General features: G+C 37.5%; 1 protein-coding gene across 2 annotated transcripts in view; it reads left to right on the forward strand.

Moving 5' to 3' along the window:
- Positions 1-14,940, forward strand: part of Dnah11 (dynein, axonemal, heavy chain 11) — a gene marked incomplete at its 5' end in the record, with an annotated part of 307,294 nt that overhangs the window by 30,404 nt on the left and 261,950 nt on the right. For both annotated transcript variants that reach the window (XM_005377377.2, XM_005377378.2), the window contains 3 exon segments: positions 745-978; positions 2,137-2,304; positions 13,424-13,540. In XM_005377377.2, the coding sequence (XP_005377434.2) occupies positions 745-978; positions 2,137-2,304; positions 13,424-13,540 (519 nt within the window).

Raw genomic sequence — 14,940 nt, forward strand, 5'->3', positions numbered from 1 at the left:
GCCACTTTGAAGATATCAATATGTAATACAACCACCATTGTTAATTCCCTACCACTTTGTTTGTAACTCTGTGTTGTCTGTATTGTGCTTGTGATATGTTGTAAAATGTTGTATGTCTGTTAATGTTTCCCTCCTTTTATCTTTAAAAAAAAAAAAAAAGATGAATGGAAAATTGGGAGAGACCTAGACAGCAGCCCAATGAGTATTTGAGCAGTACTGCATGTATGTGGCATGTCTCAGGTAGATTGTCAGGCCTATAATACTGCTTAAGTTCCCGGAAGAGAGGTTTGCTTACCCAAAAGAGTATCCAGTGGTATACCTAGGTAATCAACTCTTTCTCATCTTTAATATTACCATAATTTAAAAATCCATATATTTCCCATCCTTGGCTTGTATACTTGTTTATATGAAAACATGATTATCTGGAATATTTGCTGGTAGTAATAACTATGTGGGTTCAAATTGCACAGTTGTTAATATGAGGCTTAGCAAAAATTTAGTTATTGCTGCAATGTAAGCATCCAGAAAGAATGGGGCGGGGGGGGGGGTCTCTGGTGTTTATCCTAACAAAAGTATGTCATTGAAACTCAGAATTCTGAATTTCTAGAATTTGTGCATTCTGTCTCAAGATATTGCTGGGCCAATTCTAGACACTGTCATTTAAAACTAATTTTAGCAGAGGATTACATTTAAAAATCTATTAAGCATACTTTTGATCATGGTTTCATTTTCATTGAATCCAAGGCAATAGCTTACCTTTCACCTGAGGACCTTTTAAAAGGAGAAATTGAAGACTCACTGGAAAAGGTGCAGGTGGCCACCAACATCTTAAAGACTTTCAAAAATTCTTTTTTCAATTATAAAAAAGGATTGGCAAACTATTTCACAAGAAATAAGGAGCTGAGACCCTGGGATTTTCATTCTCATCTGGTGTTTTTCAGATTTGACAAATTTCTTGACCGTTTAATGAAGATAGAGGTACTCATTTATTAAATTTATTTTTTTACATTGTGGGTAGAGTCAAAAGCCTGTAGCTTTCCAAGCAAATCTCAGAATAGTTTATTTTATGTGATGGGAGGAGATTTCTTTTCTTAGTGATAAGCTCTTGAAGTCAATGCTGTAAGGATAAAAGAATGACTTTTAAAGCTTTAATGTGCTTCTTTTAGCATTTGTTTTTTATTTATTACACTAACTATAAGTCACTTTCTTTATCTGCTTGTGCCAAGCCTTACAATTTACTAAGCTCCTGGAAGAATGTTGTGAATCAGGAAACTGTAAAGGAATCCTTTTCCCTTTATATGTTTAAGGGAAGGCATATAAAACATACTTGAAATTAAGATGTTTGTTCCCTGCAAAATACCACATCATCTTTTAGCATATAAATTAATAAGTAAATAAATACATAGTACTTTATGTAAATAAGTACAAAGTACGATATGTATAGTATATAACTGTCTACTATAAAATATTAAAACCATTCATAAAGATAGGAAGAACACGGAAATATATGTTGTGTATAATTTTTGAGATGCCTAAAAATTTAAAAATTGAATACATATATGGAGCCAACTGACTACTTCTTAAAAAATAGTTTCAACTGATTTATTTTGTTTTTAAAGCTAACAATTTTATTCTTTATCATTGACATAACATTTGTTGAATTTCATTCAAAATTAAAGATGTATGTTTTGAAAACTCTTGTTACTTAATCAGCCCCACTGTCTCTTAAATACTGGGACTGAGGGCTATTTGCACCTCCCTTTCCTAGCTATCTCTCAAATACCCTTCCAATAAAGGAGCTGACTCAGTGTAGAGTGTGGGTAGCTGAAAATACAAGTTCTGGGTACTACCTGGGGATCTGACTTAGGGTTTAAGGATTTGAATTAGAGAAATAATGTGTCTATGTAATTTAGAGAGTGCTGGTATTGTGAGACACTTGCCATAAGTATGAGAATGAGAATGTGATTTTTAAAATTAGCAATTGCTTTGGTCAGTAAAATTGGTAATATTTATTTTCTGTCAAGTGAGTAGCCACTGACTTACTGATCACAAATGTTGGGAAGTGTTTGTTATTTGAAACTTGAAATCTTTTTCTTCTCAAGATGGTAGAAACTTCTTTACTGTATGTTTACACAGGATATGTTTGTCACCATGCTGGAATTTGAAAAATTGGAAAAACTAGAATTTGGTGGTACCAAGGGAGCAATTTTAAATGAACAAATCCATGAGATGAGTGAAGAATTTATGGATCTCTGTAAAATTTTTAAACAGAGCACTTATGACCCATCTGATTATGACAACATGGTAATATTGTATCTTTGCATTTTCATTTCATAGGCGCCTATAACTTTAAATAATTAATAGGTAATATTAATAGGTACCATCCTGTCCAGCCCCTAAGCCCAAAAGATTTTCCTGAAATCTGTTCATTGCTTGTTGGTAGATCGGGGACCAGGAATTAGGCCTTTGCATTTTAGCTCAGATCTGTCTCTAAGAAAACTGGACCTCAGTCTGGATATGTTTCATGTTCAAATTAAAAAAAGAACCTTCCATAGTAACTCATTTGGAGCTGATTACCTGATGCTCTTATGACTTACAGATTTTATTTTAGCCTTTTTCCTGATCACTAGATTTGTTTGTGGTCTGTTTAAACAACTAGGATCATCCCATTTATTAATCTGTTACTAACATGTTTGTTGTCTGTCATCATTTTTATTATTTAGTGCTATTTATACTTCCAGATTTTTAACCTCAGGAAGTAGGAGGAAGCATTCAGATTGCAGCTGTTCTGTTTTCTGTCACTTCCAACATGTCAGTAACTAGGGAGTCACCTATGAGGATGCCTGCACCTATGTGATAAAAATAGCTTCATCTTAGTGGTTTGCCAAAAGCAGTGAAGCCTGAGTATGGAAAGATGAAGATTTAATTCACCTTTTTTTGTTTGATTATAGAATGTGAATTTCTTCTCTACCAGGTTTATATTTGGCCGTGTAATTAAGTCTTTGAAGGGAACAAGCGTAGTGTGTTACCTTTATAAGGATGCCGTTAGCAAACTTAATGTCTCTGAGTTACAGTAAGTTTTGTGAAGTCCAGTTAATAGTAAGTGGACATTGCCATGGGGCGTGACTCCCTGCTAAGCTGGTACCCTATAATTGGTGTAAAAATAGGAGGAATCCAGTAACAAATATTCTGAGCTCATCTTGAAAGCCTTGTAATGTCTACGACTTGAGAGGCTTTCAGCCGTGGGACTCTTGGAGGGGCCAGCGGCCCAGCCTATCTGCATGAACTAGTAGTGAAGGATTGTGAGACCAGGCATGCACAAAACCCTCAGGAACATTTGAGGTACAGGGGAGCCTAGGTTTCCTCACAGTTACAAAGCCTGGCAAGTTTTTGGAGTGTCACTGATGTCACTGTATAGGCCAGTGGTGGTTAACCTTCTAGAGCTTTCAGTGATAATAACAAACAGCCCCGTGTGGCACATCTGGCATAGATCCACCACCTCCAGTCTAAGCAGTGCCAAAGGTCCTGATATTCTTTCCTTTCTTCTTGAACACTTATAAACATGAGGGGGTAGAATATTCATTTGTTCTGAAGCTTGGTGTGGCGGTGCATTCTTATAATCTCAGCGTATGAGAGGCTGAGGCAGGAGGATCACCATGAGTTTGAGGCTAGCATGGGCTACATAGTGAGTTCAAGGCCATCCTGGACTACACAGGGAGACCCTATGTAACAAAAGACCCTGTGTAACAAAACAAACCCCCCCCCAAAAAAAGAAAAATGTTCATTTGTTCTACACATATTTATCAGCTTGGTATTTGTATTTTGGAGGCTTATTTTACTTTTTAAATAAGGTAAGCAAAGGCCTGTGATCTGTGTTCTGGATTGGAGCTATCAGTAAGTCACCCTGAGAGTTCCCCTTTATCCTATATCTGATTACCTTGCCTTAGAGCAGAACCAAGAAGCTTCTTAACTTTGGTCAGTCCTTAAAATTAACAAATGAATTGACTAAACTTTTACTTATACAGTATTCTTATGTTGAAGACCTTCGTTTTTTTCTTCATGTCCTCGGTATCATTATTGCCTTAAAATATTCTTTCTGGTGCTGCTTAGCTGAGTTCACTGCACACTGATCGGTTTCACAGAATCAGCTGTAGTTGTTATATGTGTGCATATGTATGTGTATATGAAAGCACACCCATGTCCATGACCTCCCTACCAGTTGCATGTACCCTCTGGCTTTATACTGAGCTTGTCACAGATAAGTGTATTGTGATTGATCATTCTGCACTTTGGTGTAGAAATTATTTAAAAATTTTCCAGTAAATTAATGATCACTAGTAATTTGCATTTTGAAACACCACTTTCTTCTTTCATTAATCTTAAACCTGTTAATCAGGCCTTTGTCTTTGTTGGTATGGTAAAAAGTCTGCCATTCTGCTGATCCTTGTATAGAATGTGAGGTTTTTCTCAGTTGTATCCATAAAAATGTTTTGGGGCATGTCAATTATTAATATTGATGAAAAACTTAGGTTTTCCTTTGCCTTCTTCCTGAGTAACTGTTTGAGAGCTAGACAATCATAGGAAGAGTCTGGTGGAGCTCTGGTTTGCTGGTATTCTGTACTGTCATTTGATTTAATACAGTTTTGTAGATGTTACGGTGTAGATGTAAGATGTTCTTCAGAAGTATCATATGTTCAAAGGTGGAGCTTTTGGAAGGCAGTTGAATCATGGGGGTGTGATACTTACCAGTGGATTAATCTCTTGCTGAGTTAATACCTGCATGTGCCATTAGTTGAAAGAAGTAGGTCAACGGTCTTGTGATCTGGAAGGGTGTCCTTTTGTCCCTGGCTCTTCCCTCTGCCTGCCATGGGTTTAACAGTTTTCCTCTGTCATGTCCTTCTACCATGCTGTTTCTTCTCTGGAGCCAGTGGATCATACATGAATTGAACACTCTGAAACTGTAAGCCAAAATAAACTTCTTTGTGTTGCAAGTGTTGGGTTTTTGGTCCCAGAATTGGGAATGTGACTAATACAGAAAATTGGTACCAAAGAAGTAGGGCCATTGCTGTGACTGTACCATGTGGTTTAGAAGTGTTTAGAACTGGTTTTCAGGAGGAGTTTAGAAATGTTTGTAGATATGAGCTATAAAAGCCCTAGAATGCTTTAAGCGGAGAGTCACAGGTCTCCTGTTGCAGCTCAGAATCCTAGAATACTGATAGAACTGTGAACACTAAATATCCTGCTCAGGAGGTTTCAGTTGTAGAATGAGGACTTATTGGAGACGAGACTAAGAGACTCTGAAGGTTTCATTTTGGCAAAGGATTTGTTTATATTTGTACATATCCTCAGACTTTGCAGCTGAATTTAAAGGTGGCAGACTAATCTGATGGAGGAAATTTCAAGATAACCCATATCCATGCTGGGGCATGGGTGCTGTAGCTGCTTTTAGCTAGATGTACATGACAGTCAGGAGCGAAAAACAGAACTCAATGATTAGAAAATTTTACAATTTAACCACAGTGGAAACCTGTATAAAGTTGGGACCAAAGAAAGTGTGGTTGCTAAAAAACATTAGTGCCATTAAAAAGAAGCCAAGTACTTTGTATTAGGATGATTAGAAAGACGGCATAAAGGCATCTCAGGAATTGGCCAGGTCCCACTCATTACATGCTCAAGAGGGTAAAAGAGTAAACTCCTTTGAAAGACTGTTAAGAAGAGAGCTCCAGGGTGCCTTGCTCACTAAGGAACATCTATGGAAGTGTTTCCCCGAGTTCAGCCATCCATGTACTCAGAGGTGATTATAGCCATGGCCAGTAGGGGCCCAGCTATTGCTTAAGCTGGTGGGAGACCTTAGCATCAGCCACATGGTGCAGGTTTTACAAATATGTAAAATGCAAGAGGTATGGGTTCACAGAAGTTTCCACAAAAATTTCAGAAGGTGGTCTGGGAGTCCAGGCAAAAATGTGTAACAGGGTCACAGATGTTGCCAGGAAGATGATACATGAAACTGAGAGAGTAAAACCAAAGGTGTAGTAGAGACTCTAAGATGTTGGAAATGCCAGGAATGTTGAAAGCCTGTCAAGGAAAGCTAGAGACAAAGAGCAGAGCCAGCTGAAGAGAGAAGTACTGTGGACTGCAATCAGTAAGGTCATAAGGGTGGGACTGCCTAAGACCTCTGAAGCTCACATCCACACACCTTGCTGCAGGGCATAGAGCCATAGGATTTAGTGTTTGTCCTACTGTGTTTTTGCTCTTGCTTTGGTACTGTTTCTTCTATTCTCCTATTCCTTCCTTTTGGAATGGGAATCTTTGTTCTGTCACTGTATTGGAGGTGTACAATGGGAATGTTTATTATATCATCTCATTGGAGGTCTTTAACTTTGTATTTTTATTTTTGTAGGAGCTCAGAGCTAATACTTTGCTCAAAGCCTCAGGGGAGACTGTGGACTTGGACTTTTCAGCAGTACTGAAACTGTTAAGACTTTTGACAACTCTTAGAGATTGACTAAATGCACTTTACATAATGAAATGGACATGAAAATTTTGGGAGTACAATGTTGTGGTGTGTATCTAAGATGTACCCCAAAAGTCTTATGTATTCAGTGGTGGAACTTTTGGAAGGCGATTGTATCCTGAGCACACTGTGTTCCTTGGTGGATTAATCCATTGTGGAGTTCATAGCAAAATATGCTGTTAGGAAGTAGTGCCTTGGTGGTGTGTCACTAGGGCCATAAACTGGACAGATGTATTCTTGTCCTTGACACCTCCCCCCTCTCTGTGTACTTTTTGGCTGCCACAAATTGAACAGCCTTTCTCCACCATGCCCTTCTACCATGCCATTTCTGCCTTGGAGTCAGCCAAGTATGGACTGCACCCTTTGATGCTGTGAGTCAAAACAAACTCCTTTAAATTGCAGGTGTATGGTATTTTGTCCCAGAAAAAATGACTAATGTATCAGATGATTAAGCAAGAATGGTAGCTATTATTCTTCAAGATAACCCACTGGCTCCATTTTATCTCTCTAAATGAGAACAATTTCTTATGTAGAGAATGCCAAGCAGTGTACCAGAAACTGCACATATTTCTGCTGGATTTTCAGTGTGACCTGAGATTGGCCTCCCAGAAAAATGACAAATTAAGTAAACTACCTGGGATTACACAGTGCCCAAATGGTGGAAGAGAGATTCAAATCTAGAGCTCTCATCCCTAAGCCTGCATTATTTTCTCAGTATTTACTGCTTCACATCCTTATTGAAGTGAAGGGAATAAATGTATCTGGGGAATTTACGTGAAGCCCTAAGACTTTTGTCTAGGTGGAATAATCCTTATTACTTTGTCCATTTTCCTACTAGTTTTCATAGCAAGGTTGATCCAAGTACCTAGTCTGCCATTATGCCAGAATCTAAAATATATTGTAACAGTAGTTAGCTTGTCTATACTAGGTTATAATTAATTCTTAGAACTAATCCTGGTTCTATTCTCATCCACTGAACTATTCTTTATGCTGTTATTATTTGTAATTTTTTCTACTTTATGTAGATTTCTTTTTTATTAGTCATCTATAAGATTTTCATATGTCTTGCCTGCTTATTTTTCAACATGAAATTTGTTATGTAAAGACAGTGTTTCTTCTTTTGTAAAGGTAACATTCAAAAAGTTTATCCCCCTTATCATCCCACAATCTTTCCCCTTAGGTTTTCCATTATTCCTCTCCAAAGTTACCTCCATTATGGTTTTTTTGTAAAATATTACAGAGATTCAGTGCATTTACTAACACACACACATGTGCACACACATTCTTTTTTTTCTCGTTTTGTACAAAGTAACTCCTCCATACGTCACTTATACATTGTTTTAACACTAACATATTTGGGTAGTCATTCTCTATCAGTACCATAGCATTGCTCTTCTTAAAAAACACATCGTTCAGTTGAATTTATGGATTATAGTTATTTTTAAATGTTATCTAGAGTAGTGCATAAATTGTTTAAAAATTCAGTTAAAATATTTGCTTCTGAAAATGTAGAGATATATTTTTTCCTATTCCTCCCACTAAATACAGTTAAAATACTGGCCATTATGTAAACAAACATGAGAAGACTAAAAAAATGGAAAGAAGAAAGCAGACTTTCTAAGGATCTTGGAACACAAGAAACAACATGATGATGAGTAATTGGGTTTTGTGTTGCTTAAAATAACCCAGACTTATAGCCAAATACTCTGGCAACCTGAAGATGGTAGTGTGTGCAGAGCAAGAAGGGCCTAGAAAAGCCTGATACCTCTCTAGTTAAATGAGGAAAGGATCAGTCTAGCAGGACAAAAAATTTAAGAGTCTACTCCACCCCAGCCAAATATCACAAAAGAAAACAGCCACATCAATTATCCCTGCCTGGTAAGGCTGAGTAGGGAGCCTAGGCTTAACCCCTGGTTGTATCAGGATGTCCTACCCCTCACCCTTATTGTGTGGTGTCAGACAACCAAGGAGAAGCCATGACTTTCATCCCTGCTGGCCATGAATGAGCCCCACACTCTATGGTGTCCATGGAGACCACATCAGAATCCTGGATTTTCTTCCTCATCCACTAACATCCTCATCCCACAGGGCTAGTGTCAGACAAGGACTAGAAGAGATTCAGGACTTCCTTTGTGATCAAGTGATAACAGCCACTCACACTGTGATGTTAGTAGACATTACCATGAGTCAACCTTCTACTCTTAGACTTTAATAGATACTGAATAGAGACCTGGAACTTCAGTCCCCACTTGACAGTAAGGCTGGAGCAGTATCAGAGAAAGCAAAACCCAAACATTTAAATGAGATCCACAGTCTCATAGCAATTTGAAAATGCCAGATGTTAATTGAATGTACTTGTTATACAGTGAACTAGGAAGATCTCAACTGAATGAAAAAAAGACAACCTGTAGATTCTAGCACTGAGATAGAGATATTGAAATTACCTGGCAAAGATTTTAAAGCATTTGTACTCAGTAAGAGTGTTTTTACAAGCAATTATGAACCTGTTTGAAACAAATGAAAAAATAGCTTTGACAAAGAAATAGAAATACTCAGCAAAAATAGAATAAATGAAAGAACTAAATGAGAACTTTAGGCTGAAGAAATATAGTAATAAAAAAACAAAGCATGGTAATTGGGCTCAGCAACTTAATGGAAGGATGGAAGAAAGAGTAAACTGGGAGAGAGAATAAAACAAGTCTCTTGTCTGAACAAAAGAAAGAAAGGAAACCAAACCACAAAACACACTTCCTGAGGGATTTTGAGACTTTGACAGAAATTTGGTATTTTTATCAAAGTTGCAGAAATAGAAGAGAAGGATGGAGGAGCTGAAAGTGTCCTGAAGAAATAATGGCCCAAAACTTATAAATTTGGACAGAAACATGAAATAATACATTAGAACTAAATGAAAAGAAAGATAAATTCATGTATAAACTCAAAGGAATTCATGCCAAGATATTATCATTATTAAACTTTTGAAAACTGAAAATAAAGACAAAGTCTTGAAAGGTGTGAGAGAGAATTGACTTCTTACCTACCAGGGGAAAGCAATTTGACAGCAGATTTGTTAGCAGAAACTATAGAGGCCAGAATGAAATGGAAAATATTTTTCAAGTTCTGAAAAGGAACTAGAAGTCCAAAATTCTCCGCTCTTGAAAATACCTTTCAGGAATAAAGGGAAAATCAATAAATAATCAAATGAACAATAACTAAGGGAATTTATTGCCTGCAGAATTAGAAGAGTCGCTAAATGAAAAGTTCAGTACAGCAAGGAAATGATAAGGAACTTTGATACACCAGGAATAGTTTGGTAAATTTATACGTAATAGATATTTTTCCTCCTCTTGAGTTTCTAAGTTATGTTTGATAGCAGAAACAAGGCTTTTAGTCTATGTTTCAAATGTATGTACAGAAAATACTTAAGGCCATTATTTTATTAATAAAAGAATGGAAATGGGCCAAAAGGAAGAAGGTCCACAGAGAGGAATGAGTGCCTTTTACAAGCTAAGTCAAATCATGGCTGTTTTCTAAACACTTCAATAGTTTCCTGTGGTGCTAATGAAAGCAATTTTGTTGCTTTCAGAATGGGGAAACATTTTTATAATGATTCCCAAGTAGTACTAGCTCATCATTTATTCTTTGATGAAGATTAAGAAAAAGCTATGAGCTAGGAACTTTATAAAATATTGGTAACTATAGCTATGAAAAAAATAAAGCTGGCCATTAGCTTTACAGACTTAGAATCTAAGGGAGGGAGAAGGAGGCAGTTATTATACAGTTTGTTCAAGTCTGAGGTATCAGAAGTACAGAGGGCTGTGAGAGCACTTGCGAAGGTCCATTTCCAGAGGTGAAAATTAACTGAGACCAGTAACATAAATAGAAGTGAAGTGAGTGAGGAGTTGATAATGGAGGGTGAGAGAGACATAAGACAAGTGTGGCTGGATCCTTGAGTATAAAATTTGAAGAAGTGACGGAATAGCAGTAAGTAAGGGTCACACCACATAGAACCTTGCAGATTATGCTAAGAATTTCAACTGTTTTTTAAGAAACTCAGGATTCTGAATTGAGTTTATGAACTCAAGGCTTATGACTAAGCTGGTAGGTTTCTGTTTTAGAAAAGCTATTTAGGCTGCAGTTGGGAGGATGAATCAGAGACAAGACCAGTTATCACGTTAATATTACCCCCTAGTTGTAGCAGATTGATCAGGCCTGCAATCTCCCAAATGAGTGGATGGCAAAGGCTTAAATAAATGAAACAAATGAAATGATTTTAGGGCTCAGGGAGGATACAAACCCTCTCACAGAATTCAAGATTTTGGGATGCTAGATAAAGACTTCTCTGGGCAGCCTGTATTTAGTTATCAAAACAAGGTGGGGAATACTGAACAAAGATGAGACTCTGCCTTGAATGGCAGGGCTGTTCAAGGAAGTCTGCTGCAGGGCTTGGAACTCCACTTACGGTTTCTCCAAGTAAGACATTATGTTAATTTAGGAGAACTATGCTATCTCCAGGAAGGTCTCCAGTCAGGAATGAGATGCCTGTAGCTATGGTCTTTATCTAGTTAATTGAGGTTGGAGCCAGGTATCCTTAGCTGTGGTCTTGTCTTGTCCTTTGAGGCATCCTGGCTTCACCCGCCATTACAGGCCCCAGTAAGGACCAGTGATTCACAAATAAACATGTCAAGCCAGTTGGCTAATTTTAAGTCCTGCTTAGAGCTGCTTCATAGTGTTCTCTATCCACCAGTGGCAAAGAGAGAAGCTAGAGAATGACTAATAGTCCAGATGAACAGTAGTTATCAGAGAGTAGTGTTCAGTGGGTTGGAGAGCACTTGTCAGAGAGAGACAAGTCTGAGGGTTGGCGCAGTTCTCTGTTTGGTGTATAAGGAGGAGGAGAAGCCTTATAGAGAAGATGATGAGTTCAGAATTGTACAAAATACAGAAAAGTTACTTGTGAGACTTTTGGAAGGAGAGGTTTGGGGAAGGCCTGATGACGTGGTGGAGGTGAGGGAACTATAACAGATGGATTTTTTTCTCTCCTTGGATTGATACTTATCTCTAAGTGTTAAATAATATTTGAGGATTACAAATTGTATGCTCTTTGGTGCTATACTGAGAAGATGGGTTTCTTAGACTTGTTTAAACTTGTTGAGGATGTTGGTTTACTTTTAAAAGTCACCAATCCATGAAAGAGACTACTTAGCTGTAATTCAGGAGAAGCAGAGACTTCTTCTTGATGCTAAAAAGAATACTGCATGGTATAATACAGTGTTTTAGAACTTCGTACTCTAATTCCATTGTGTTACATTCAGCTTAAGGTGCTGTCTTGGTTTGCTCAGGACACTATAACACAATACTATAAATTGGGTGGTTTATAAATATGAGGAATTTATCAAAGTTCTGAAGGCTGGGATCAAGGCACTGCCAGACTGAGTGTCTACTGAAAGCTACTTTCTAGTTCACAGACAGTACCTTCTTGCTGTGTCTTATGGAGGGGTGGGCCAAGAGGTCTTTCTCAGGCTTCTTTATAAGGGCTGTAATCTCCTTTAATCATGAGGGCTCAGCTTTTGCCCCTTAATCATTTTACAAAGTACCATTTCTTAGTATGGTCAAATTTCAACATACAGGGATGGGAGGACAGCAGGGAAATGATAAGGAACTTTGATACACCAGGAATAGTTCGGTAAATTTATACATAATAGATATTTTTCCTCCTCTTGAGTTTTCTAAGTTATGTTTGATAGCAGAAACAAAACTTTTAGTCTATGTTTCAAATGTATGTACAGAAAACACTTAAGGCCATTATTTTATTAATAAAAGAATGGAAATGGGCCAAAAGGAAGAAGGTCCACAGAGAGGAATGAGTGCCTTTTACAAACTAAGTCAAATCTTGGCTGTTTTCTAAGCCCTTCATTTAGCATAACACAGGGACGTTCCTTCATAGAAATAGTGTCACTGTTGAGAGTGTAGTCTCAGGAGCCAGACTAGCTGGCTTAACATTTTTCCCCTGCCATTTCATGATGGTAGGTACTTAAGCATATTGTTTAACTTTTCTAAGTTTTTGTCACTTAGAAAATAGAAAAAGTATTACCTATGTCATATATTGTGAGAACTGAGTTAATACAGTTAAAGCATTTACAACAGAACTAAATAAATGTTAGCTGTCATTATTACTACTGTTATTTTCATTATGGTTAATGAAAGGAAGAACAACTTATGAGGTGGTGAATGCCTTTATTTTGTTAAGTCTGTAGTGAGCACTTCAAGGCATCCCAACCATAAAATCGAGAGTGTTCTTGAGTTCCTAAGACAGCTTTGCTGAAGACAGAATCACAGCACTATGAAGATGATAGCCATTCTCTCACCATTGCCTTCCTCCTAATTATGGGAGTGGGTGGTTATGCATTAAAAGGAAAGCTGGGAATAGTTTGCTGCATGTTAGTAAGAAGCTAGGAAAATACCAGTGTTTCTGAATTGCTAATGATGTTACTCATAGACTGTGTATATAGTTCTGTCCTGAAGAAAGTATTTCCGTGTAAGTTTTCTACTCCATGAAAAAAAAATGTTCTATTTAAACTTACAGAGTTATAATAAGACAACTTTACCTTTCATTTGTAGTCAAATGGGTTGAAAAAGGAAGACAGAAAGATGCTTATATGGACCAAAGCTCTGAGCCAGAAAATAGGATTGTGAAAACATAGGGGAACAGCAGTAAGTAGTCAGTGTCCCCAGAAAGTGACCACATGTACAGTGAGATGTAGCAGCTTCTTGATCTTCCTTGCAATCCTGATAGAAAGATCGATTTTTTTCATTCATGGGTGGGAAGAGCAGAGCTATATCATCTTATGTGGTTGTTGTTTGCATTGTTGAATTCTTTCCTATAAACTAATATTTTACTTTGAAATTTTACAGGAATTTGAAAATGACTACGTTGCATTTAAGTCCAAAATTTTGGATTTTGATAGAAGGCTCGGGACAATTCTTTATGAAGCTTTCTATAACTGCCATGGTTTGGAAGCTGCATTTAAGGTTAGTTCTGAGGAAGCTACCATGAAATTGTTTTACTACCGAATAATATAGACTGTTAAATGAAAGAAGTGAATACATTCTTTTCTGATTCATGTAAAGTATTAACTAGATTAGTTGCATTCCTCTCAAATTCAGCTCACTGAATAACACACTTTAATATGCTAAAGAATAATGAAGTTGAGTTCGGTGAGGTCATTTTTAGGACATTTAGCTATTGATCATTTCTGATATTCACAGTGTATTAGGTCTCATTACCTTTAGAGCAAGTTTGGCCTAGCCCATGAAATGTTGACTTGAGATTAAGCCACAGTGAAAAATGAAAAATACCTGGTAACTCAACAATTTCTTTTCTTTACCACTGTTTACATATGTTGTGTTTACCTACTTGCTTTATTACTGACTGAAATAGTAATTTATATACTGGTTTTATTAGGTATAAACATCATTGATTTTTAGGCATATCATTATTTACGCATCAATAAAGAAAAAATGCCACCAAATAATTATGTTGTCATTGATTGCATAATGCATCCCAGTTTCACAGAAGTTGAAAAACTTTTGTTGTAGAGCTAATCAAATTCAGAGTGTGTGTATATATGTTAAGAATTGTATAAAAGAAAAGCCCTTTATAGTTCAGTGACACGAGAAGCTTATTATACAGAGAAGAGGGACACCGTGAATTTGTAATATGGTGTGACAGTTAAGTTTAATTTGTCAACTTGACTGGTTTGGGAGCCACCCAGGGGTTTGGTGGAGCACCCTTCTGGGAGTGTCTGGGTAGGTCAGGAGGCATAAACTTGGGAATTGCATGTGGCCTCTTCTTCCCCTCTCACACTGCATCCATGCTTTGCATTTCCACCACTGTGAATAAATAGCTTTCCTCCAAAGTGCACTCTGCCATGATGTCCCTGCCTTGGAGACAAGCAAAGATGGGCTGAATCCCCTGAAACTGTGAGCCAAATTAAACCTCTCCTCCTTTAAACTGTGGGTGTCAGATATCGTGTCTCAGTGATAAGAAAGCTGATTAATACAGAAAATTGGTACCAGAAAATTGAGATTGGTACTGTGATGGTACCCAACCATGTGACTTAGAAACCTTTGGAACTAGTTTGAAGGATGAGTTTGGAAACGGAGATGCAGGCAAGAGGAAGCTGTAGAATGCTGTAAAGCCCAGCCTGAGGAGTGATTCTGGTCAAAGCTCAGAAGACCGGAATGCTGATAAGAATGTTGACCGCAAAGGCCAGGCTTAGAGGTTTTCAGCAGGGAATAAGAGCTCCATTGGTAGTTTCACTGGAGGCCATGCATGTTAGACTCTGGCAAAAAAATTTTGTTCTGAGACTTTGCAGACTGGAATTAAGGGTGGTGGACTGATCTGGCTGATGAAGGAGCCCAGAATTCAG

This window comes from Chinchilla lanigera, unplaced genomic scaffold (assembly GCF_000276665.1).
Source record: "Chinchilla lanigera isolate Chin_1 unplaced genomic scaffold, ChiLan1.0 scaffold00009, whole genome shotgun sequence".
In the NCBI taxonomy this organism is placed as follows: Eukaryota; Metazoa; Chordata; class Mammalia; order Rodentia; family Chinchillidae; genus Chinchilla; species Chinchilla lanigera.